The sequence below is a fragment of the Tasmannia lanceolata genome, unplaced genomic scaffold, assembly GCF_043159265.1.
Source record: "Tasmannia lanceolata isolate RefF3 unplaced genomic scaffold, GAP_Taslan_0.1 ptg000021l, whole genome shotgun sequence".
Classification (NCBI taxonomy): domain Eukaryota; kingdom Viridiplantae; phylum Streptophyta; class Magnoliopsida; order Canellales; family Winteraceae; genus Tasmannia; species Tasmannia lanceolata.
In genome coordinates this window covers 5,830,014-5,854,650 of record NW_027518698.1, presented here as the reverse complement: position 1 = coordinate 5,854,650, position 24,637 = coordinate 5,830,014, and the positions used below count along the sequence as shown (strand labels likewise).

The window sequence follows — 24,637 nt, the reverse complement described above, 5'->3', positions numbered from 1 at the left end:
CTCGACTTAGGACCCTAGAGGGGAAAGACACACGATGGTGTTTCCCAAGTTGACAAGACTTGCAATCAAAAGGCTGAATAGTGGAAGGAACAGTAGATGTCTGGCGTAGCTTCTGGAGAGGGGGTGACCGAGACGACAATGCCATAGGTACGAATCGATAAAGCTATGTAAGGCAACACGAAGCAAGTCACTGTCGAGATGGTAGAGGCCATCCACCTCACGGCCCGAGCCAATCGTCCTCTCAGTCGTGAGATCCTGAAAAATACAGTGAGAAGGAAAGAATGAGACAGAGCAGTGTAAATTCTTATTAATTTGACTAACAGAAATTAAATTGAAAGGAGATTTGGGGACACAAAGAACAAATGATAATGTAAAGTCAGAATGTGGAGATAAAGTACCGATACCAGTGATGGGTGTAGAGGAGTCCCATAAGCTAAAGTAACAAAATGAGTCGCAGGAGAAAATGGAGAAAAAGAACTAAGGGAAGAGGCATTACCAGTCAGATAATTCGAGGACCCTGAATCAATAATCCAGGAACTTGAGCTAGTAAGGAGACTGGCCGATGAACTACCTGGCTGATCATAACCACCAATAGGTGGGCGGCTGCTGAGATGGAGACGCTGCAACTCATCGTAACCAGCCCTGGAAATAGTCATAGTGTCACTCTGTGGGGTGGTGGGGGCGCTGCCAGGAATGGACGGTGTTGGCGAAGCATCAATAGAATCTGCAGTAGTAAGGTGGGCCGACTGAGATGGACGAAGCTCTGGGTGTAGTGTGTAACAAGTATCTTTATAATGTCCCTCTCGGCGGCAGTGAGTACAGTAAGAACGGGGTCGGCCACCAGTACCACGGCCGCGACCACCATCACGGCCGCCACCAAAGTCACAGTCGCCACCACCACGATCGACACGGCCGCGACCACGCTCGGATGAGCTATCACTACGGCCAGAACGGAACTTGCCGTCATAAGCTGCAAGGGCAGAACCGTCGACAGGAACAACAGTAGAAGAAGCACTGCTGAGTACGTGAATAAATCTCGCTGATAGATGGAAGTGAACCGGAGCCAAGAAGCTGCTGACGAAAGGGTAAAAACTCTGGCCCCGGAGACTCGAGAAAGTGAACACCATGGAACTGGTCACGCTGTCGAGTAAGAACAGCCAGATCAGTGGTCAGGGGCATGTAGGTGTCAAGCTGCTGGTAGAGTGAGATAAACCGGCTGTAGTGATCAGAGAGAGGCATCACGACGGTGAAGATGTATCCACTCAGAGTACTTGGATGAGAGACGTGTGAGGTTATCAACCCCAGAATAAATGAGAGCGGCAAGATCCCAGATGGCCTTAGAGGTACGTAAGGTCATCAGTGGTCTATACACCTGGGGGTCATACTCTGCCACAGAAGGCTGCGAATGAGGGCATCATCCTGCCGCCAACGGTCATAGGTAGGATCTGAGGGAGAAGGGGGATCCTGCTCAATAAGGGATACCTTACCTCGAGTGAGGAGGTAGGTCTCAACAACGAGACTCCAACTCAAGTAGTTGGAGCCGTCAAGACGCTCTGAGGTAATCTGAGGAAAAGAATGATCCACAGACGAAGAGTATGTGGAAGGAGTATAACTCGAAGAAGAGGCCGACGCCGTAGCGGAGCGAGTGCCAGCACGAGAAGGGCTGATCTGAGGAGGATCAGTAACATTAGGGGCCATGACAATAGATAGAAGAACGACAAGAGGTATGAGAAGTTCTCAACGATACCGGCAAACCAAAAGAAGAACAGCGAAGATAGAGGAGGATAAAGGGAAAGGAAGTCAGATCGATGATCTAGATAAAAGAGTGCGGCCCCGAGACAAGGACAAGGGATGGGGGCGAGATATATGAGCCATAGGGAAAGAAGAAGATATAAGGACTAGAGTCGGAGCCGCAAAGACGTAGAGAACAATTTCAAAGGATTTTAGATCATTGGGAAGAGAATGAAACTAGGGTTGCTTGGTCTCGTTGTTCGAAGAGGGTAAAAGAGAGGAGAAGGGAGGTACTATAGTGGGTACTGTAGCGATACTGTAGCGGCACTGTAGCGGGGTTGAAGGAAGGAGGGTTAGGGTTTTAGAATTAGGGTTAGGGTTAGGTTAGAGAGAGGGAGAAGGGGGAGGGTTAGGGTTGATGGAGAAGGTGGAGGGTAAAGGTTTCCCTAGGGATCAGAAACCTTAGGGCTCTGATGCCATGTTGAGAGAGAATAGAGAAGAGAAAAGTGAGTTGGGAAAATCTCCCCCTCACTTGTGTATTTATATTAAATAGGATAAGTACAAAAATGACAACTATGCCCTTAGGCAATACACTATATCCAACACACACACACATATATATATATATATATATATATATATATATATATATATATATTTGAAAGATGACAATTTTATTGATACTATGAAAGGTACAATGGGGACCAGGGGTCCTAACTTACATTACATAGCAACAGTTCATATTTTTCTGGCTAGAAGCATAGTCCTAGGCCAGAAAGGTTACTAAAAGAAGGATACTCTGTATCGTAGCCACAAATACCATAGCCACAAATACCAGGCCACCCAAACCCCAAAAGATTCTAACAATCTTCCATAGGAACACCAGGCCACCCAAAAACCAAAAAACTTTAGCACCGCCCCACCTTAACCAGACTAAACTATGCTGCGCACTTCTCCAGTTCCTCCAGGATGAGCTGGATTAGAAAGTCCGGCATTTCGATGAGTAATTCCTCCAGAACTCACTCCAAACGACTAGGGATTCTTCCCTCTGCAATCCTTTCTTCAACTTGACGGATACCTACCACCTTATTAGCTTCCCAGTTTAGCCCAAGGAAGCAAGATTCTTCCTTGGGAGCGTTCGATTCCCGTTTCGATTCCCGCTTTCGATTCCCGCTCTGGCAACCTTGAGTAGGATTCTTCCCTGGGAGCCTTCGATTCCTGTTTTGATTCCCGCTTTCGATTCCCGCTCTGGCAACCTTGATTTAGCCTCCTCTCAGCCCTTTTTTCGGCCAACAGAGATTTGAAGAAAGGGTGTTTAAAAAGCGGCGAGTGGGTGTCTCTAACCTCGCCTAATCCTGTGAGGCACCCAGTGAGGCTGTAAGAGGTAAAAGGGCAATCCTGAGCTACGAATTTAAAGATTTTCCACTGCTTGCGAAGGAAATCTTCAGCTACTTCTTTGGGCGTCGGATCCATGATCAGAGCCCGCCCTTCATCATATATATAGATGTGAGAGCAGTTCTTGAGCTCGAGCATAGATAAGCTTATCTGTGCTAGAGTGTAGAAAGCATGGTGGGGCCCTCATTTTTTGGGTGATCCTAAGCATTCATTTGAAAGGCCCCTGGGGTGTGTACCAAAAATCTGCTCCACTGGATCATCCTAACCCTTCCTTTCGTGGGGTGAAAAAATGGGCAGATTCTCATATATATATATATATATATATATATATATATATATATATAGAGAGAGAGAGAGAGAGAGAGAGAGAGAGATAATATTAGGAAATGGTTTTGTGAGCAGCTGCTCAGATAAGCTTATCTGAGCAGAGCTCACAAACATAGGGGGGCCACATTATTTGGATGATCCAAAGCATTCATTTGATAGGCCCTCATATAGATAGGGTGTGCCCAAAAAATCATCTCCATGGGATCATGCCAACCTTCAAACTGTGGAGGCAAAATATGGACAAATTTGTGAAGGTTTATACACATCCATTTTTACCTCCACAAATCGTAGGGTTGGGATGATCCTATGGAGCTGATTGTTTGGGCACACCCTATTTATATGAGGGCCTATCAAATGAATGCTATGGATCATCCAAACAATGTGCCCCCCCCCCCTCTCCCCCCCGCATGTTTGTGAACTCTGCTCAGATAAGCTTATCTGAGCAGCTCACAAACCATTTCCTCTCTCTCTCTCTCTCTCTCTCTCTATATATATATATATATATGTGAGGAAAAGGATTGTATGCTCGAGCGTAGAAAGCTTATGGTATGCTCGAGTGCCCAATCACATGGGTCCCACATTTTTGTGGTGATCCAAAGCATTCATTTGCAAGGTCCTATCATAGATAGGGTGTGTACCAAAAATCAGCTCCATTGAATCATCCTAACCCCTCCAAAAGTGGAGGGCAAAAATGGGCAGATTTGTGGACAAACAGTGTCTGTCCATTTTGACCTCCACAAATGGATGGTTAGGATGATCTTATGGAGCTGATTTTTGGTACACACCCCATCTATGTAAGGGGCTTTCAAATGAATGCTTTGGATCATCCTAACAAAGTGGGCCCACATGTGATTGGGCACTCGAGCATACCATAAGCATTTGAGCGTACAATCCTTTTCCTATATATATATATATATATATATATATATATATATAAGTAAAGGGTTTTTGCGCTTTAGCGCAAATAAGCTTATCTGCGCTTGAGTGCAAAACAGGGGTGGGCCCACATTGTTGGGGAGATCCAAAACATTCATTTGGAAGGCCCTTTCATGAATAGGGTGTCCACCCAAAATCAGCTCCATTGGATCATCTTAGGGTGTCCATTTGTGGGGTGAAAAAATGGGCTGATTAGTGGACAAACAGTATTTGTCCATTTTTACCCCACAAATGGACACCCTATGATGATCCAATGAAGCTGATTTTTAGTACACACCCCATCCATGATGCGGCCTTTCAAATGAATGCTTAGAATCACCCCAACAATGTGGTCCCACTCTTGTTTCCTGTACTCGAGTGCAGATAAGCTATCTGCGCTCGAGCGCAGGAACCCTTCTCTCTCTCTTTCTTTATATATATATATATATATATATATATATATATATATATATATATATATATATATATATATGAGAAAAGTGTTGGTGCGCTTAAGCGCATCATTTTTTTGGTGCGCTTAAGTGGTTATAACGCCTCCCATTGGTTCGCTTAAGCGGGACCCAAAAATTTAAACGAATGGAGGCGTTATAACTACTTAAGCACACCAAAAAAATGGTGCGCGCAACATGTTCCTCTCTCTCTCTCTCTCTCTCTCTCTATATATATATATATATATGAGAAAATTGTTTATGAGCTCGAGCTCAGATAGCTAATCTGAGCTTGAGCGTCAAAAACTCATGTGAGCCCACATTTTTGAGGTGATCCAAAGCATTCATTTGAAAGGCTCTTACATAGATAGGGTGTGTCCCAAAAATCAGGTCCAGAGGATTATCGTAACCCATCCAAAAGTGGAGGGCAAAATGGACAACTACTGTTTCTCTACAAATCTGCCCATTTTTCCCTCCTCAAATGGAAGGGTTAGGATGATCCTATGGACTTATTTTTTGTGGACACCTTATCTATGTAAGGGCCTTTCAAATGAATGCTTTGGATCACCCTAAAAATGTGAGCCCACACCGTTTTGGAGCTCGAGCTTTGTAACGACCCAATTCCGTAACTGAGTCGCTACGAACAAAGAACCTGCTAAAACCACAAGATTTTTTTTTAAAAGAATCCATTACTTGAATACTAAATCAATCACGATTCTTATTCCAATAACATTAATAGTTCCACTACAATTATTTTAACTAAAATAACCCAAAATAACTTATTTATTCAATGTGCCAAAATAATTAACAATATCCAACTCAAAGGAAAACTTAAAAATCCAAAAGGATCGACGAAAAGCATCGTCTCCTCTACTTTATTCGCTCCCTGACTTCTCCTATGCCTCTAAACATCCTCCTTCGCAAATACTCCTACATTCAAGTCTTCTAATCCTGGGGAAAAATGTGGGGGGTCAAAATAGTAGGTCGATAGAAAACGAGGCATGTATAAAAGTTCAATATCAAACAACAGTTCAAGATCAATATTTAGCAATTGAACAAGTACAATTTTACTATAACAAATGATTTATATAAAATTCCACAATAGAAACAAGAGAAACTGATTCAAAGGAAAACAAGATATAGATACAACTGGCATAAAAACAATACAAGTGAGAGTCGATCAATTCAATTATTAATCGTTACAAATTCTTAACCCAAGAGACTCCGGCTCCCAACTAGCTTGTTGCCTTTGCCGACACGATCGGTTCCGCGTGGTCTTATTTCGATAGATCATTCCGCCTAGGGACTCATAGTCTCCATAGGATTCCGTGATCAACGAGGGGTTGCGCGGTTCTCCCAAGTTGTATACATTTTAGTTATCTTTTTCCTTAATTCCGGGGATGACTCTATAGTATCCCATCACCCTTACCTATTTCCTCTTCTAATAATTTCATATATTCCTACTTTTCCAAATCTTTTCATGTGATTGAAACGGCAAACAATCTCAATTAAAATTCAAGTTATATTAAAAATCATATGATATACAAAATTACGATCAATAAATGGGAATACAAACTAGTATGAAAATATAACTAGAATATCGCTCCATTCCTATTGCAAGAATTGAAAATCCATACAAAACTGTAAAGCCCAAGGGTTCCCATGGGTTAATCATTCACCTTACCTTCTTGTTTTGATGCTAGCAAACCAAATTGATTAGCATTTATGGACTAATGTGTTCCTTTGAGGTGTTGTGTTGTATACAGGATTTTCATGTCATAATCGCTAGGGGTGGACATGGTTCCGGTTCGAACCGAGGAACCGAACCGAACCGGCACATATGGTTCGGTTCGGTTCCATTTCTATATGGTTCGGTTCCGGTTCCGAAATCCGGGAACTGGTGCAAATTCGGTTCAGTTCTGGGTTTGGGATTTCGGAACCGAAAACCGAACCGAGAACCGACCCTCACCTTAAGTCCTTAAGTTCCATACCTCCTCATTTGATAAAATCACCCCACGCCCATTTTAATTCACCCCCTTATAAGTTTTAATTCATGCAGGGGATGGAAATATCATTTCCACGAGATTTTATAGGGTGTGGGGTGTGGCCCTAAAATCGAGTATTTTCAAAAAAGTAATGTACGCCCCACTTCATAGGAATATCCAAATCGTTCATTTGTTGGGACACAACATAAATTGGTTGTGCCCCGGAAATCATCTTCAAGTGAGATTCCATTGATTGACAGTTAGGATCTTCCAATTACCAAGTGTAATTGGAACCGAACCGAGTGTAATTCATGTTGAACAGAATAACCAAGTGTTGGGTTCGGTCCCATGTTGAACAGAATAACCAAGTGTAATTCATTATTCATATATAAACACTAAACAGGGGTTACAGGGCCATTGGTGAAGGTTGGGTAAACCCAGAACCGAACCGAACCGAACCGATTATATATGGTTCTGGTTCGGTTCGGTTCCATCCATATATGGTTCGGTTCTGGTTCCAATTTCAGGGAACCGATTATATATGGCTCGGTTCTGGGTTTAGCCCAAAACCGAACCGAACCGAACCATGTCCACCCCTAATAATCGCCATTACACAACTCTTCTCAACACATGGCTTGTGAATCAAGGATCAAAGGAACCAAGAGCTTGCACCTATAGTGAAGACATCCTCATTTGAAGATGTTCAAATCAAGAAGCTCATCATGAAGATTCCACAAGTTCCCAACAAGTGTCAAGAAGGAGCTTGGAGTCGAACATGCCATGGTGACTCCTCATGCACCTCTCAACATGATTTGAAGATTGGAGGAAGTCACAAGAGCCAAGACAAGTTCAAGATGTTCACTCAAGCCGGAGAAGTCCTAGAAAGTGCGAAGGAGCCGATACATTCCAAGAAGACTCAACGGTATCATTTTAGAATGTATTTAGAGTCCTCTTGATATTTTGTAAAATGCACTTCAATAGGTTTTCAAATGGTTTTCATACTAAAGTTTATATATCTTTGAAAACCATACACACCAAAAAATGTGTTTGAAAACCTAGGACTTAAGCCCAAAGACCATGGCCCTAAAGCCCCTGGATTTTAAAGTTAAAAATGGAATTTTACTCAGGGCGGTCGACCGGGCTATGCTGGATGACCGCGGGATGGAACCTGGAATTCTAGGGCATCTCGAAATTTATCGAGCCTGTCGACCGGGTCAAGCCGGGCGACTGCGGAATGGGTTTTGTTGAAATAGAACCATTCTGTCATAGGTTTGGGCGGGTGACCGCCGTGGGTCGGTCGACCACGGATAGGTTTATGAGCAAAAAAATTTGAACGAACAGGTAGCCCTCACCGGGCAACCGGCATGGTGCCGGTCAACCGCGATGGTAAGGAATTCGAAAATAAAAAAGGGTGCCCGATAGGAACGGTTGACCTCGGTGGCTCGGTCGACTGCGACGGTCGGGCAAACTAGCCCCTGGGGCTTTCGCATGTTGACTTTTTCAACCCAGTTATTTACAGTTTTACCCCCAAACGGTCATATTTTCAAATACACTATATATACATCATCTAAACCTATCTAAAGAAGCTTTTGAACATTTGAGAAAGATCAAATCCCATTTCTTTGAGCTTAAACTTTTCAAATCAAAAGCTAAAACCTCTTTGAGCTTGTATTTCCACATTCTATCAAGAGGCACTCCATAGGGCTTTTATTTGTTTATTTCTTGGAGTGACTGTGAGCTTTCAAAGTCGTAATCCGCCTACTAAGAGGTATTGAGTGCTTTTCATTTTATTTGTTCTTCATTGAGGGTCTTCTCTTCGGCCCGGTAAGAAAAGTGAAGATGAGGGTATTCTCTTCAGTCCGTTAAGAGTTGTGAAGATGAGGGTCTCCGATATGGCCCGTTAACAAAGGTAAATCAGGTACAAGGGTGTGTCCCATCGTCAAGGCTTCGTGCAGAAAGGGTTTGTTCCCTTTGGAGATAGAGGAGTCGGGTGTACGGCTTCATCATTTTTAGTGAAGATCCCAAGGAGGAAAACTTGGAAGAGTGAAGTAGGTCTTGTGATAGACCGAACCACTATAAATCTTGTGCTTTGTTGATTCTTACTCTCTCTCTCTCTCTTGCACGTGTGGTGATTGGTAATCTCTAACCCCAACTTGTTTATGCTTTTATTGGAACGAGGGTTAGTAAATGCACTTGATTGAAATGTTTAAACCCTAATTGTGTTACAATATCTATTTGAACAAGGGTTAACAATTGTGCATGATTAGAATGTCAAAACCTTAGCTTTCATTAATATTCCTATTTGAACAATGGTTTAGACTAATTAGTGCTTAATTAGTGGATTAACTTTTAATCTTCCACCTAATTAAGCCTAAAATTTCTAATTGACCAATTCACCCCGCCTCTTAGATTGTCACACTTGTATTTCATTTGGTATCAAAGCTTAGGCTCTTAAAGAGATTTTTTTATTTTAAAATCTACAAGAGAAAAGATCCGTGACAATCCAAATGGATTTTGAGCTAGGTAAATCCGCTCTAATTCCTCTATTTTTTTATGGATCGAATTATAGAGTTTGGGGAGTGCAAATGCAAGCCTATCTCAAATCCATAGACTTTGGCATCCTAGATGTCATTAAAGAGGGAATTTCTTTTTCAAGGAAATGCACTGAAGGTGATTTAAAATTGTTTTCCTTGAACTCAAATGCAATGATTTTATTGTGTTGTGGCTTATCTCCAAACATTTTTGACAATATTTCAAATTGCATCAATGCAAAAGGTATATGGACTTCATTAGAAAACACTTTTGAGAAAACTTGTCTCTTTTCAAATGATAAAATCTCGTCAAAAAGAGACTTTACAAAAATCTTTTGCATATGAAAATTGTTTCAAACATTTTATTTCCGATTTGGAAATTCAAATTGAAAATCTGAAATTGGAAATAAATGAAAGTTTGAAAAGAAATGAGAAATTAAGTCAATTGAGCATATTTTTAATAAAGAAAATGTTGACTTATTTCAAAGATGCAATATCTTTGAGAAAGAAATTAAAAGCCTTGAAAACACAAACATTGAATTTATTGAAAAATATAAACATGTTTGTGAAAATGAAGAACAAGAAAATGAAGCTCCATTAAGAATCAAAGACTACAAGAAGAAAAAGATAAGCATATTTGCTTAAATTTAAAATCTTGTGATTCTATTTGTACCTCGTCTACCAATCATTACCCATGTACTTATTGTGGTAGAATTAGTTATCACAAATCTAGTTGTAAGCTTAGATTTGTGAAATCTAACAAGTTTGTTTGGACAATAAAAGATACACTCCCTGAAACAAACTTGGATGAGACCAAAGGGATTTGGGTTCCAAAGAATCCCTCTAAATTAATTAGTGAATGAGTTAGTTTAGGGGCTATTCTAAATTGTTTTATCATTCTCTTTCATACTAGATACTTTAATTCATTGAATACTCTTTGTATCTAGTTTTCATGAGCTTAGATACTCATCATTATACATGTTTTTAATAGAATTTATCTTTGCTCATTGTGCTTAATTGATCACATCTTTTTTTATAGTCTATAAGTAATTCAATGAAATTCTTTGTCTTAGACTATATTTTTGTGCTTTATTGAATATTTTTTTTGATAAGCCTATCTAAGTGCAAATCACATCACTTATGCACTTACTATCCATAAAGTAAATCTACAATAGAAAATTCAAATGTGAAAACCATATGTGTGCTTTCATGAAAGTCAACCATCATTTTTGCCCTTGAATTCAAATTGATTTTTCAAGTTCTTCCTTTCAGTCTTGAACTCTATTTAGGACAATTTTGGCATTTGCTAGATTTTGGTATATTCAACTTAGGTAGAATATCATTTCTAGCAAGATTGTGTGTAAAAGCCCTGTCTAAGGAAATCCACTCAAATCCTTTCTTAGACATCTCTTTGTCCTAGGTAAGTATGTTTATTACTACGCTCCTAGCTGTCCTTCTAACCCATTCTTATGTGCTTAATGATTATCATTAAATGCATAGGAAATCTTGATGGGTTAAAATTGATGTGTTCCAAAAAGGCTTAAAATGAATATCCTTTCATGACTAAGATAAAACTATCTAGTCATAGTAGTTCATTTTGGAATGCATTTGTCCAAGGTGTTTATCACGTGACATTCTTTAGAAGTCCTTGGATTATTCTCTACAGTCTTGCATGACTTTTTTTAGAGAATTGAAAATGAGTCTAGATTCAATGTGTAAAACTCAATTGAGGAAAATTGAAAATGTCATAGGAATCTAGTATCTCTGTTGGGCAGCTACTCATTGTAGTGGTTATCATGTAACATTGTGATGGGAATACTTGTATCCCACACATATTGGTTTTCCATAGGCCTTTTGCACTTTGTGCTTAAATGTCCTATCTTATATATAGTGGTTTGTGGATGTAGGCATAGATGTTTGGACCATGAACCTTGTGACCAAACATGGTAGACTATCCATAAATGTTCTCATTGCATGAGCCATGGATGTCTCTCTTAGACATGGGGCTCTATTGATCCCTCTTATAATGTCTAAGTTCTATAGATTTAAGTTTAATTGATAATCTATATAATCTATAGTTATTTCCATTGTATGCTACTAGGGACATGGTAAAGATGGTAAACTTAAATTTAAAAATCACTCAATTGGTACTCTTAGTCCTCTTACCTAGTAAGATGGAGAGTGTACACTCATCTTTAATTAAAACACTAATTTATTTGGCTTTTAGCCAACATCTTAACCATGATAAGCCATATGTGCCTTGTGTGTTATACATATATATATATATATATATATATTATATGCACATATTTAGGGGGAGCATGGTTTGCTAGGCTGTCATTTCTTTTGATCATATGACTACCTATAGCAATCACGCATTTGTAGCCCAAGGGTGGTTTGTAAATCATTTACCTTTAAATCCCTCGGTGCGTTTGTGTTAGGACAACCCTTTGGATTCATACCATGTACGAGTCTCTAACAAAGGGGGAGCTTTACATTTATATCTGTCATTTCCATCTTATCATATGATGTTTGATGTGCATCACATATGATAAGTACACTCATGTGGAGCCACGTTGCTCCATATGTGTTGTAGTTGGGTCTTGTCCTATTATTTATATTTGAGATCATCTCTCATCTTCTGATAAGTTCCCTTGGCCTAAAGCCTTAGTGCCATATCCTTTTAGGCCTTATACTTATCTTGGATAGACTTATATATTTCTATCTCTGCCAATGATAAGTATCTTGTTCTAGAGTTTGAAAAATCTCTAGAACCCTTCTTCATTGGACAGTGCTTGAGATGATCATCTCATTGTCTACGAAGTAATCTCTTATCATGTATTTTTGAATGAAAATATATTCTCATGATAAGTTCCAATGGCTGTGCTTTTTACATTCATATCTCAGCCATTGTATATTGTCAGGCCTTACATTATAAGAATTATCAAAGGCCAATGACAATTTCTTGGAAGAGGGATGATTTAAAAATATTTTTGAGTTTGTCATGTCCCATCATCTCTTCTAAGATTCTAGCATCGGAGGACTCCACTCAAATCATGTCCTTCGCAGGTCTATGGTACTTGTCTCCTTCCATAGTGCCAGATGTAATAAGATGGTAGATGTACTCAATTTTTCTCTGTCCATCTCTACATTCTTCCACAGTAAAGGATGAACAGAGACTAAGAAAATTGAAGATTCATGTCTAAAGGCTGGCATGTGCACTTTATGCTCATCCTCTCAAGGATGACCCTTTAATGAAGGAGAAGATTTAAAACAAGTCCCCAATCTCTCAATCCGGAAAAATTTGTAAAGATGCTCCCTTACATGGAAGAACGGGTCAAGCATTAATCTAAGCTCTTCTAAACATTCATCAGTAGAAGAGTTCCGAATAGATTCTTTCGAGAGATTTTCAAATACCACTTTTATCATTTCAAGAGATATTAATTGAAATGTGGTATCAATCTTCCATCATTGGTACATGTATATAAAACTCAATCTTGTTCTATCATATATATACATGTTCCCTTGTTGCTATGGATATGTACCTCATTGGTTTGATTCTTGTATCCATGTGTTTATTAGACTATTTTCTTTAAGATCATATCCTTTGTCTAATAATCATCCGTTCCAATTCAATCTGTGATTATCATTTGAATGGAGCAAAACTTTTGAATGGTTAAGGTGATTTCGAATCAATGGCCTATGTGCTTGGAATTCACATTTAGATTGATTGCACAAAGTCAGGGGGAGCTTACATTTTTACATATGTAAATCTCTAAGGGCAAGCAACAAGTGATCTTTAAAACTTATGATAATAGTTCAGAGCATATCTATGCTCTGGAAGAGACTTGTCTGCTCACTGTCTAGAGAACCCCTTATTGAAGTAGCTTGTGAACTGAAATGGTTGTGTCATAGATCTGAGCATATCCTTGCTTAGGTAGATATTTACATACTTAAAAAGTTGCTAATGGAGCCCAAATTTAAAATCATTCACCTTTTCCATCATAGTGTCCTATCATACCCTGTTACATAGGTTTCACCTGGGCCACTGATAAATTCATAGGGGGAGGGCCAAATGGTTATACATTCATGATTATATAAACCAATGTGATATGCTCACATGGTTTATTGCCCCCATACTTGTGCTTAACTTGCAAATCAGTAGATCTAAAATAAAAAAATAAAAAAAGGCTTATTATGCACTTTACTTTGTTTTCTATTTTAATAAGCATCATATGAGCTTGAATGTCTTATCATATACCATATATATAGCTTCTATAAGCTATCATTCATCTTGATACCCCACTTGCACTTTCACTTGCATATCCCTACATTTTTGCTGTTGCCAAAAGGGGTAGAGTTTTGGGAATTGATTAGGTAGTCCATATTTTGTATGCACCATATGCTTTACATTCATGCATTATACTAATGCATATAGTGAGGGGGAGCATTGCTTCATTGTTTATAGTATTTAAATGCTTATTCATATATTTGTTTAATATCTCCTGCCTCCCTACTCAATTTGTTTGCCATCATAAAAAAGAGGGAGAATGTAAGCCCAAGATTCCCATGAGTTAATCATTCACCTTACCTTCTTGTTTTGATACTAGCAAACCAAATTGATTAGCATTTATGGATTAATGTGTTGCTTTGAGGTGTTGTATTGTATACAGGATTTTCATGTCATAATCGCCATTACACAACTCTTCTCAACACATGGCTTGTGAATCAAGGATCAAAGGAACCAAGAGCTTGCACCTACAGTGAAGACATCCTTATTTGAAGATGTTCAAATCAAGAAGCTCATCATGAAGATTCCCCAAGTTCCCAACACGTGTCAAGAAGGAGCTTGGAGTTGAACATGCCATGGTGACTCCTCATGCACCTCTCAACATGATTTGAAGATTGGAGGAAGTCACAAAAGCCAAGACAAGTTCAAGATGTTCACTCAAGCTGAAGAATTCCAAGAAAGTGCGAAGGAGCCGATACATTCCAAGAAGACTCAAAGGTATCATTTTTAGAATGTATTTAGAGTCCTCTTGATATTTTGTAAAATGCACTTTCAATAGGTTTTCAAATGGTTTTCATATTTAAGTTTTTATATCTTTGAAACCATACACACACCCAAAAATGTGTTTGAAAATCTATGACTTAAGCCCAAAGACCATGGCCCCAAAGCCCCTGGATTTTAAAGTTAAAAATGAAAATTTACTCAAGGCCGGTCGATCGGGCTATGCCGGGCGACCGCAGGATGGAACCTGGAATTCCAGGGCATCTCGATTTATTGGGCCGGTCGACCGGGTCAAGCCGGGCGACCGAGAAATGGGTTCTGTTGAAACAGAACCATTCTGTCATGGGTTTGGGCGGGCGACCGGCGTGGGTCAGTCGACCGCTGATAGGTTTATGAGCCAAAAATTTGAACGAACAAGTAGCCCTCGCTGGGCGACAGCCATGGGGCCAGTCGACCGCGACTGTAAGGAATTTGAAAATAAAAAAGGGCGTCCGATAGGGGCTGGCGACAGCGGTGGCTCGGTCGACCGCGACGGTCGGGCAAACTAGCTGTTGGGGGTTGACTTTTTCAACCTAGTTATTTACAGTTTTGCCCCCAAACGGTCATATTTTCAAATACACTATATATACATCATCTAAACCTATCTAAAGAAGCTTTTGAACATTTGAGAAAGATCAAATCCCATTTCTTTGAGCTTAAACTTTTCAAATCAAAAGCTAAAACCTCTTTAAGCTTGTATTTCCACATTCTATCAAGAGGCACTCCATAGGGCTTTTATTTGTTTATTTCTTGGAGTGATTTTGAGCTTTCAAAGTTGTAATCCGCCTATTAAGAGGCATTGAGTGCTTTTCATTTTATTTGTTCTTCATTGAGGGTCTTCTCTTTGGCCCGGTAAGAAAAGTGAAGATGAGAGTCTTTTCTTCGGCCCGTTAAGAGTTGTGAAGATGAGGGTCTCCGATTCGGCCCGTTAACAAAGGTGAATCAGGTACGAGGGTGTGTCCCCTCATCAAGGCTTCGTGCATAAAAGGGTTTGTTCCCTTTGGAGATGGAGGAGTCGGGTGTACGGCTTCATCATTTTTAGTGAAGATCCCAAGGAGGAAAACTTGGAAGAGTGGAGTAGGTCTTGTGATAGACCGAACCACTATAAATCTTGTGCCTTGTGGATGGTTACTCTCTCTCTCTCTCTCTCTGTTTTTCACGTGTGGTGATTGGTAATCTCTAATCCTAACTTGTTTATGCTTTTAATGGAATAAGGGTTAGTAAATCCACTTGATTGAAATGTTTAAACCCCAATTGTATTACAATATCTATTTGAACAAGGGTTAGCAATTGTGCATGATTAGAATGTCAAAGCCTTAGCTTTCATTAATATTCCTATTTGAACAAGGGTTAAACTAATTAGTGCTATATTAGTGGATTAACTTTTAATCTTCCACCTAATTAAGCTTAAAATTTCTAATTGACCAATTCACCCCCTTCCTGGATGGTCACACTTGTATTTCAAAAACAAGTTTAGCTATCACATGCCTTTTCCAAACCGAAGGTGAGGAAAATTAAAGGATCTCTATGCAGAAGTGAGGGTTGACCAACCTGTAAACGAGGTCACACACAATCGCTAAGTTTCTCCTAAGCTTACCCTTTTATTCTGAAATGGATTATACCTAGTTATTTCTTTAAAATCTTACATGCATGTACTGCTAGGTAGACTATACCCATTATTGCTTAAACTTCATAGCCGGACAGATTATGCCCAAAATTTTATTTAACTTTTAGGGGTAGTGTTGGCAATATAGATTTACACATGAAATATTTAAATTAGGGTCCTTTAGAACAGATGGAAAGAGTCATAGTGTAAATAGTTACATATAGGCGAGTATCCATACCTATATATATATATGAGAAAACGGTTTCTACACACAAGTGTAGATAAGTTATCTACATACTAGCTTAAAATACAGTGGAGGGCATATTGTTTGGGTGATCCAAACCATTCATTTGATTGGCCCTCACATAGATAGGTTGTCCACAAAAAATCAGCTCCATAGGACCATCCCAACCCTACAATTTGTGGAGGTAAAATGGACGTGTATAAACCTTCACAAATCTGTCCATTTTTTTCCTCCACGGTTCGAAGGGTTAGGATGATCCTATGGAGCTGATTTTTTGTGGACACCCTATCTATGTGAGGGCCCATCAAATGAATGCTTTGGATCACCCAAACAATGTGGGCCCCCCACTGTATTTTAAGCTAGTGTGTAGATAACTTATCTACACTTGTGTGTAGAAACCATCCTCTCTCTCTCTATATATATATATTATATATGAAATTAATTCAAATGAACAGTACTGTTGAAATATCCATACATATATATATATATATATATATATATATGAAATTATGCTCACCAAAAATGTGGGACCCATGTGATTTGACACTCTACCGTACCTAACTTTAGGTACGGTCGAGCGTACAATCCTTTTCCTCATATATATATATATATATATATATATATATATATATATATATATATATATATATATATATATATATATATATAGAGAGAGAGAGAGAGAGAGAGAGAGAGAGAGAGAGAGAGAACGGTTTCTACACACATGTGTAGACAAGTTATCTACACACTAGCTTAAAATACAGTGGAGGGCATATTGTTTGGGTGATCCAAACCATTCGTTTGATTGGCCCTCACATAGATAGGGTGTCCATAAAAAATCAGCTCCATAGGATCATCCCAACCCTACGATTTGTGGAGGTAAAATGGACGTGTATAAACCTTCACAAATTTGTCCATTTTTTGCCTCAACGGTTCGAAGGGTTAGGATGATCCTATGGAGCTGATTTTTTGTGGACACCCTATCTATGTGAGGGCCAATCAAATGAATGGTTTGGATCACCCAAACAATGTGGGCCTCCACTGTATTTTAAGCTAGTGTCTAGATAACTTATCTACACATGTGTGTAGAAACCGTTCTCTCACATATATATATATATATATATATATATATATTTATATATGAAATTAATTTTAAATGATTGAAATGAACCTATATATAAAAATCATCTAAAAAAAAAATCTTTTGTTCCATATTGTTGGGATAGAAATTTACATAAAAAATCTATCTTAGAAAGGTCAATTCGTTTGATAATACCAAAATAAAATTACTCAAAATCCTTCGTAAAAGTGATAGATAAATTTTTTTTTCACTTATAAAGTACATAGCACCACAAATATCTATATCGTTTATTTAATGTTGTATGTTATTGAAAATCAAACATCTGATCTTCCAAATCTGACAAGAAGAATATGAATAGACATGAAAATACATAATGTCACTAATTACTCTTAAAAACTTATTCGATCTCGTAAAGTGGTTGAAACTATAAAAATCAGAGGATTCAAATAACTCGAAACTTAAGGTTTCATTCGAAAATCACTTAATAGAATGAGGAGTCAATGTAGTTGGGCATATCGGATTAATCGAATAGTACATAGGGCTAAATATTCACCACAAAAAAATTCGTTGAAATGATCTTATTCAAAATATCTGACGAAAATTTTGGAAAAAAATAAAATTATATAATAAGATCTAAGCATAACCCTGATAAAATAAAAATATAATTATTCACAAAACATATGTGAAAAACCACGAATCACATATATTTAATCATTTCGAAGAGGTGGTATATTAATGTCTTAATAAAGACTACGAATAAAGAAAAAAAATCTACAAATCGCGGCTCGAGATTGTATCATGAAATCGGGAGAACAAGAAAGCAATGGTTACTTACTTGCGAAAGGTGGAAACCCAAAGAACGATCGAAGAGCCCGAAACAAGGTACAAATCCACACTCTTTCTCCCCTTTCTTTTTTTTTTCTACTCTCTCTTTCCCTCGGTTCTCTCTCTCTCTCTCTTGGGCGTCCAAAAATTTGGACGTGGGAGATGGAGGTCCCAATTATATAATTTTTTTTTTGGAGATTTGATTTCCTCAATCTTGCTAACTTTAAAACCCCTAAAATCTCTCTTTTATTCAAATCTTGTCTCTCATGCTTCAATACTATTGCTTGGCCTATAAGTACAAGGTTTTAAATTTCGGTTTCGGAATGCGTTTCGGTCCTCACCGCTGAAATTTCGAAATTTCGTTCGAAATAGAATAAAGTAATATTTTATCCCGTACAAAATTTCGGCGAAATTACCGAAATTTCGGGATAATATTAAATAATGAATCTCCTTCAGAAAATTTAGGGATATTCCTTAAATTTCGGCCCAAAATTTCGGGGATAACGAAATTTCGATCGAAAATTTGTAACGTTTCGACTTCACCCCGAAGGAGAAATGGAGGAGGGAAGTCGGGCGCACCTCCCTTTTATGGGAGTTGCACACGATTGCAAATTTTATTTGTTTCCTATTTATTTGTAGTTTTCTTTAATTACCTCCTATTTTTCCTCCTCTAATATTATTTGATTACTTTAAATTCTAACTTCCCAAGTTTTTGTGTGTATCCCTATTTACAAGTGATTCTACCAAATCTTTTGGGTTAGTAAGTTTATTTTCTTTCTAAGAATCCTAAATATTATTCCCCACCCAAAATGGGCTTACTTTATTGGACGAAAAAGGGTGGAGAGAGAAAATTGCATTACGCACTCCAAATTTGGAGTGGGCGGCTATATTTTGGGAATCTTGGGAGTACCAAGGAAGCAGGATTCTTCCTTGGGAGCCTTCGATTCCCGCTTTCTATTCCCGTTTCGATTCCCGCTTTTGATTCCCACTCTGGCAACCTTGAGCAGGATTCTTCCCTGGGAGCCTTCGATTCCCGCTTTCGATTCCCGTTTTGATTCCCGCTCTGGCAACCTTGGGGAGTACAGCAATTGTCTTGAGTTTTGGGGGATATGGGTAATATTTGGAAGCTTCTAACAAAAGTTACATTCTCCGCTGACTTTTACAAGTGCCCATAATGCCCCTTAAGTCTCTCTTTGAATAATTTAACAATTAGGGTTAGTTTAGACATACAATTTTCATAACTTTTGGGGTGCTAATAACAAGGTTTTTATAAAAAAAATTAATCAAAGTTTCGGGTGTTACGAGCTTAGATAAGCTTCTATGAGCTCGAGCTCAGAAACAGAACTATCTCTCGGTTGGATGCGCAGGAAGATTTCCAATGCATTTTATTTGCTAATGATTGCAGTTTATTATTAGGGGTGCAATTCGGGTTGAGATTTTACCTCAAAATCGGGTCGGGTCGGGTTCGGGTTTAGACCTAGTCAAGTTTTAGCCATAGGTCAACCCGGCCTGACCCAGGTTGCACCCCTATTTATTATTATTCAGTGGGTTTCACTCTGTTACTAGTGCATGAATATCATTTTCATGGTTATTGGTTGATTGCTGTAATTCATAGTAATTTTTTATAACATTTATCTTTCCCATGTTGATAGTATGTCTTTTTTTTATAAGATTTCTCTTTCCCATGTTGATAGTCTTTTGTTGCTTCGAGGGGCTTAGAAACTTAAAAGATCTCATGTTTAACAAAAAGTTTTTCTACCAACCAATTTGTGTCTCCATTTATGCATATAAGTGATCAGAAATTTAACTCTGACGAATAAAATAAAATATATCTATATTGGACCATTTTAACAACTATGATAAAGTTGTCATTATGGTCGTGTTGGCTTCGATTTTATAGTCTCCACTTTTGGAAAACTAATGATCTATTTAACATAACTTTTTTGTCTTTATTTCTCTTGAAAAATTTACAGCCTCCACTTTTGGAAGAGTAATGATCTATTTAACATAGCTTCTTGTCATTATTGCTCTTTAAACTTGCTGTTCAAATTGTATCAAGCTTTTCTGATGTACCAGTCTCTTGTTTCCGTTGTTTATCTTTCTAGCATCTTTTGGTTCCATTGAGGTTGGGGAGTTGGATTGGGGAAATCAAGATCACATCAAAGCTGTTGATCCCCCATTTGAGTACATCATTGGCACTGACATTGTAAGTTCTTTTGTCGAATAATGTATTCTCAAGTTATGCAAATCGATACATGTTTTATTCATTGAAGAGAACCAAATGCTACTGTAGATGTGATTTATTCTTCCTAGAATTTCAGAGTTCATTGTGTTGAAGAAGAGTTTATATTTTAATGAGTTTATTCGGTAATAAAATTGACTTCAAGAAGCTAAGCTGGGAATGATTGGTCACCTTGTTTAGGGAATGGCTTTTAGGAAATAATGAGCGATTGTTGACTTTTGTGGCTTTAACTTTTTTTATTTTTATGGTGGAACAGATAAATTTTGATTTCGTCTATCATTGAAGTTTGAAAAATCATGGGGTGCGAAAGCCATTTTCTGAGTACAATTACTCTCCATAGTATCATTAAAACTTTGAGGAACATGTAGAGGACGGGTCATGAATTTACTGTTGTAGATTGTATTCAATCAGTCACATGACACATTGTTTATAACAAAAGTAAATTACATAAAATTATATAAATGACACAATTATATACACATTGTTTTTATCAACAATCAGTTACATAAAATTACATGTGTGCCTCCTGTGTATAATTTCAATGTGTTTTGTACAAGCATGGAACACCTGTTTCTATCCTTGTTTTATAGCTTTGGTTATCGTGATGCAGAGTGTGTGCGTGCGCATGTGGGAGAAAGAGAGAGGGGCGGGGGGTATGCTAGTCATTCTGACCAAATGCCACTTATGAGCATGAGTCATAAAATTTTTCATTTATGGTAATGAATAGAGTTTTGCATTTCATAAGGTTTTATATCCTCTCTGTTTTTTATACTCTCTTTAAATCATTTTCGTATTTTAAATGCTATTAGAGCTAGACAACTAAGATCCAAGGGCACTTCTCCCTTTGACACCTTGAACAAGGTACTTTTTCATCTTATTTGTTTTTCAAATCAGTTTTGTGATCGAATCAATCATCTTCTCCTCCATTCCAAAAGTCAGGGCGATGATAAATTCACACCCCCTGTAGGATAATTCACACCCTTTTAGAGGAGGGTATGTGGCAGACTTTAACGCTTTTTAACGTTAAAGGGGTGCGAATTATCCTACAAGGGGTGCGGATTTATCATTGCCCCGAGAAAAAAAAAAACCAAACTCTTGAGCTTACATATTGCTTGATTCCCTGCATTGACATTATGTATTATTATTAATATCAGGAATAATTGAACTTCGTTGTTCTATATTCATTCTTGGTCAGTACTAAACGTAACACTATACTCTCATTTAGCGGTAATATGTTCACCAATCTTAGTCTGTATTTTCTCATCTCCATTACACAGTTCTTCCTAGCTTAAAACCAATTAATAAACCAATGTCATAGTCTTTGGGGCATGCCATAATATGCCAAAATATTCCCTTCTGATTGTCGTGTGATTTTTAAGGCATTCTTATGATAATGAAAAGAACAAAAAATCGAAGGAAATTTTTTCTCCCAATGTCCATGTTGATTTAACAGTAGTTCATATTATTGAATTGAGGGAAACTTATTCACTTTGTGTGGGTTTAAGGTTTATGCGGAGCATCTTTTGGAGCCGCTCTTGCAGACTATATTTGCCTTGTCAGGGCCTAGATCCACAATCTTGGTAAACTATCTTTATGAATCTTTTAATTTTGGCAACATTCAGAAAGCTATATTTTTTTGGGTTGGATGCCATCTTAATACTAAATTTTTTGTTACTTATATTACATTCAGTTGGGCTATGAGATCCGATCCACGACAGTCCATAAACAAATGATGGACATGTGGAAGAGCAATTTCGAAGTGAAAACAATCCCCAAGAGAAAGGTATGGCTACCATTATCATTCATAGCTTTAGCATAGTTTAACAAAAGTCTTTTCTCATTAATTGGCATACTTGATAGCAAACTAAACATAACCATCCATGTAGATGGATGATAAGTACCAACATGCCAATATCCAGCTTTTCATTATGAGTTTAAAAGAAACCCGATCACGTGGGGCTGAAAATGGGACATTGGTTTGCACCCAACGGGCCAGTGAGTGCTGTGAAGATGCGGAATCTAAACATGGAAGTGATGGGGATGATGAGAGTCGTGAAGAATCAACAGATTTTGGTGATAAGAAAGTTGTGGATGGAAAAGAGATTGTAGAAACAGAAGTTGGGAAGCTCAATGACTGGGAATCAAGAAGGTTGGGCTCTCAGGCAGCACGGCTTCTGCGGGACGTTAAGATAGCAACATGAAGACAGATATTTTTCAATACGGCCCACTCCATAAGATGATCCAAACCGTCCATTTATTGTGCCACAACATTATTAGGTTGTGCCCCAGAAATCATTTCCATAGGATGATCTTAGCCCTCCAATCTATATAGGCTTCCATACCGTGCACTCCCTCGATAGATTGGAGGGTTAGGATCATCCTATGGAATGATTTTTGGGAGACAACCTATTTAGGTTGTGGCCCAACAAATGGGCGGTTTGGATCATCGTATGGAGTGGGCCGTACAGCTACTTGAAAAATAGTGGACTACACGGTTACACACCATATAAAATCTTCCATAAGGTTGGTCGATTATTTTGTTGTATTCCATTTATATTTATACAAAGACCATTTTAGTTCACTTTGGATTTCTTTTTGCGTTGTAATGAATTATGAAATGCTGTATTTTTTTTACTATTTTTATTTCTAATCAAATATTATTTTAAAAATATCTTTCTTTTTTATTTACTATATTAGCAGTATACTATATCATTCATTTGGTGCGGCATAATTATACTTAATAGTATTGCATGTGAATTATGACATAATTTCTCTTATATGTAAGTAGTATCTAGGCATTGTCGAAAATCATCGCACGTTGCACCCCTCTTTTTATTCTAAGTGAGGAGCCAATCATTTAATTCATTCCATAGGTGACTCTTATCTTATGAAAAGAACAGCCGCATGAGAATGCGATTTTAAAAAGGGATTTGCTAGGGACCTTCGCAGAAAGCAATTTGCGGAATGACTGTTGCATGAGAGTGCAGCCACATCAAATGAATTAAACGAATAAGACAAAATCTGGGCCTATGTAGATGCACTCATGCAAGATGCAAAAGCCGTTCAGTGAAATGTCTTCTGTTATGGTCCCTAGATGCTCTCTATAACTGTTTCTATCCATTTTAACATATGATTAAAGTTTTAGTGGTATCCAGAGAGGCCCTTAAACCGTATTGTAAGATACCCACTCCCACGTGCATTAGGTTTAATGGAACTGCTAATATTTTGCGTGTATCCCGACCATCTCCACGGTACATGGGGCACATTTGTTACGATAGTGGCCATTGAGCTGGTGATCAGGCTAATTTGACTAGTGCTCATCTGCTGAATATTTCTAAGGGCGTTGATATTTTCACCCTCCCAGTACGCATTTGCCCCCTTTTCAACGTGAATTCACGTCAAGAAGCGTTAAAGTTGCCAACTTTTCACGTTATAAGGGGTGAGGGGGTGAAAAATATCATCGTCCTATTTCTAATTTTTCTTAATCCTTCATTTGTTTGAATAATTCGCTAAGATGGTTCATTTGCTTGGTTTTTGAGTCATGGCCCACCACTGTAGGCACAGTAATAAAGCTTGTTGATCCAGAAGCTGAATTTTCTATGAGAGAGAGAGAGAGAGAGAGAGAGAGAGAGAGAGGGAGAGAGAAATCTGTGTGTGGGGGGGGGCGGGGGGCGGGGGGGGTAGAACGGGGGGCTCGATTTGTGTGTCCTGATAAAGAGGATCCTAAGCAGGTTTTCAGCCTTTTCCGCTGTTGGGATACGTAAAAGGTATGCATGGATTACTCGTCGGATTGAAGAATCGACAGATTTATGCAAAAGAACGACTACTTAATGCTGAATTCCATCGAGAGGGGGGTGTTTGACTGTTTTCCATTTCCTTTCCAAGCCAAGTACTGTGGCAACATAACACACCTTTAACTCACCTTTAAGCTTCAGCGTGTCAATTTGGATATCATAGCTTCGATCCACTGCATCCACCATGAGTCATTTGATATCAGACTTTTTAACAATATTTATTAATTGAGCTGCCTCCTTAGATAAGTGCAAAATATCAGGTTCACTCATCAAAAATCAGGTCTCTAATAATTAGTTTGTGTTTTAGGAAGAAGGGATTGTCAAAAAAAAAACCTTAATTAGGAAAGAGGGCGGCTAGCAAAATGCGATTTCGTTTGGAAGATAAAGACTAATTCCCATGTTGTGACAAATGCACAAAAGAAAAGGAAGTGAGCTCGTATCTGACGAATGCAAAAACATTGT

At 38.4% G+C, this 24,637-nt stretch overlaps 1 protein-coding gene across 1 annotated transcript in view; it reads left to right on the top strand.

Annotated features, from left to right (window-relative positions):
* The window catches only part of LOC143855512 (S-adenosyl-L-methionine-dependent methyltransferases superfamily protein), a 60,507-nt gene extending 37,457 nt beyond the window's left edge, over positions 1 to 23,050 (top strand). Inside the window, exons 6-9 of the mRNA XM_077365657.1 lie at positions 20,245 to 20,345; positions 21,887 to 21,961; positions 22,072 to 22,164; positions 22,268 to 23,050. Of these exons, the coding sequence (XP_077221772.1) occupies positions 20,245 to 20,345; positions 21,887 to 21,961; positions 22,072 to 22,164; positions 22,268 to 22,582 (584 nt within the window). The 3' untranslated portion in view covers positions 22,583 to 23,050. The remainder of the gene's footprint in view (positions 1 to 20,244; positions 20,346 to 21,886; positions 21,962 to 22,071; positions 22,165 to 22,267) is intronic.
* The last annotated feature ends 1,587 nt before the right edge of the window (positions 23,051 to 24,637 follow it).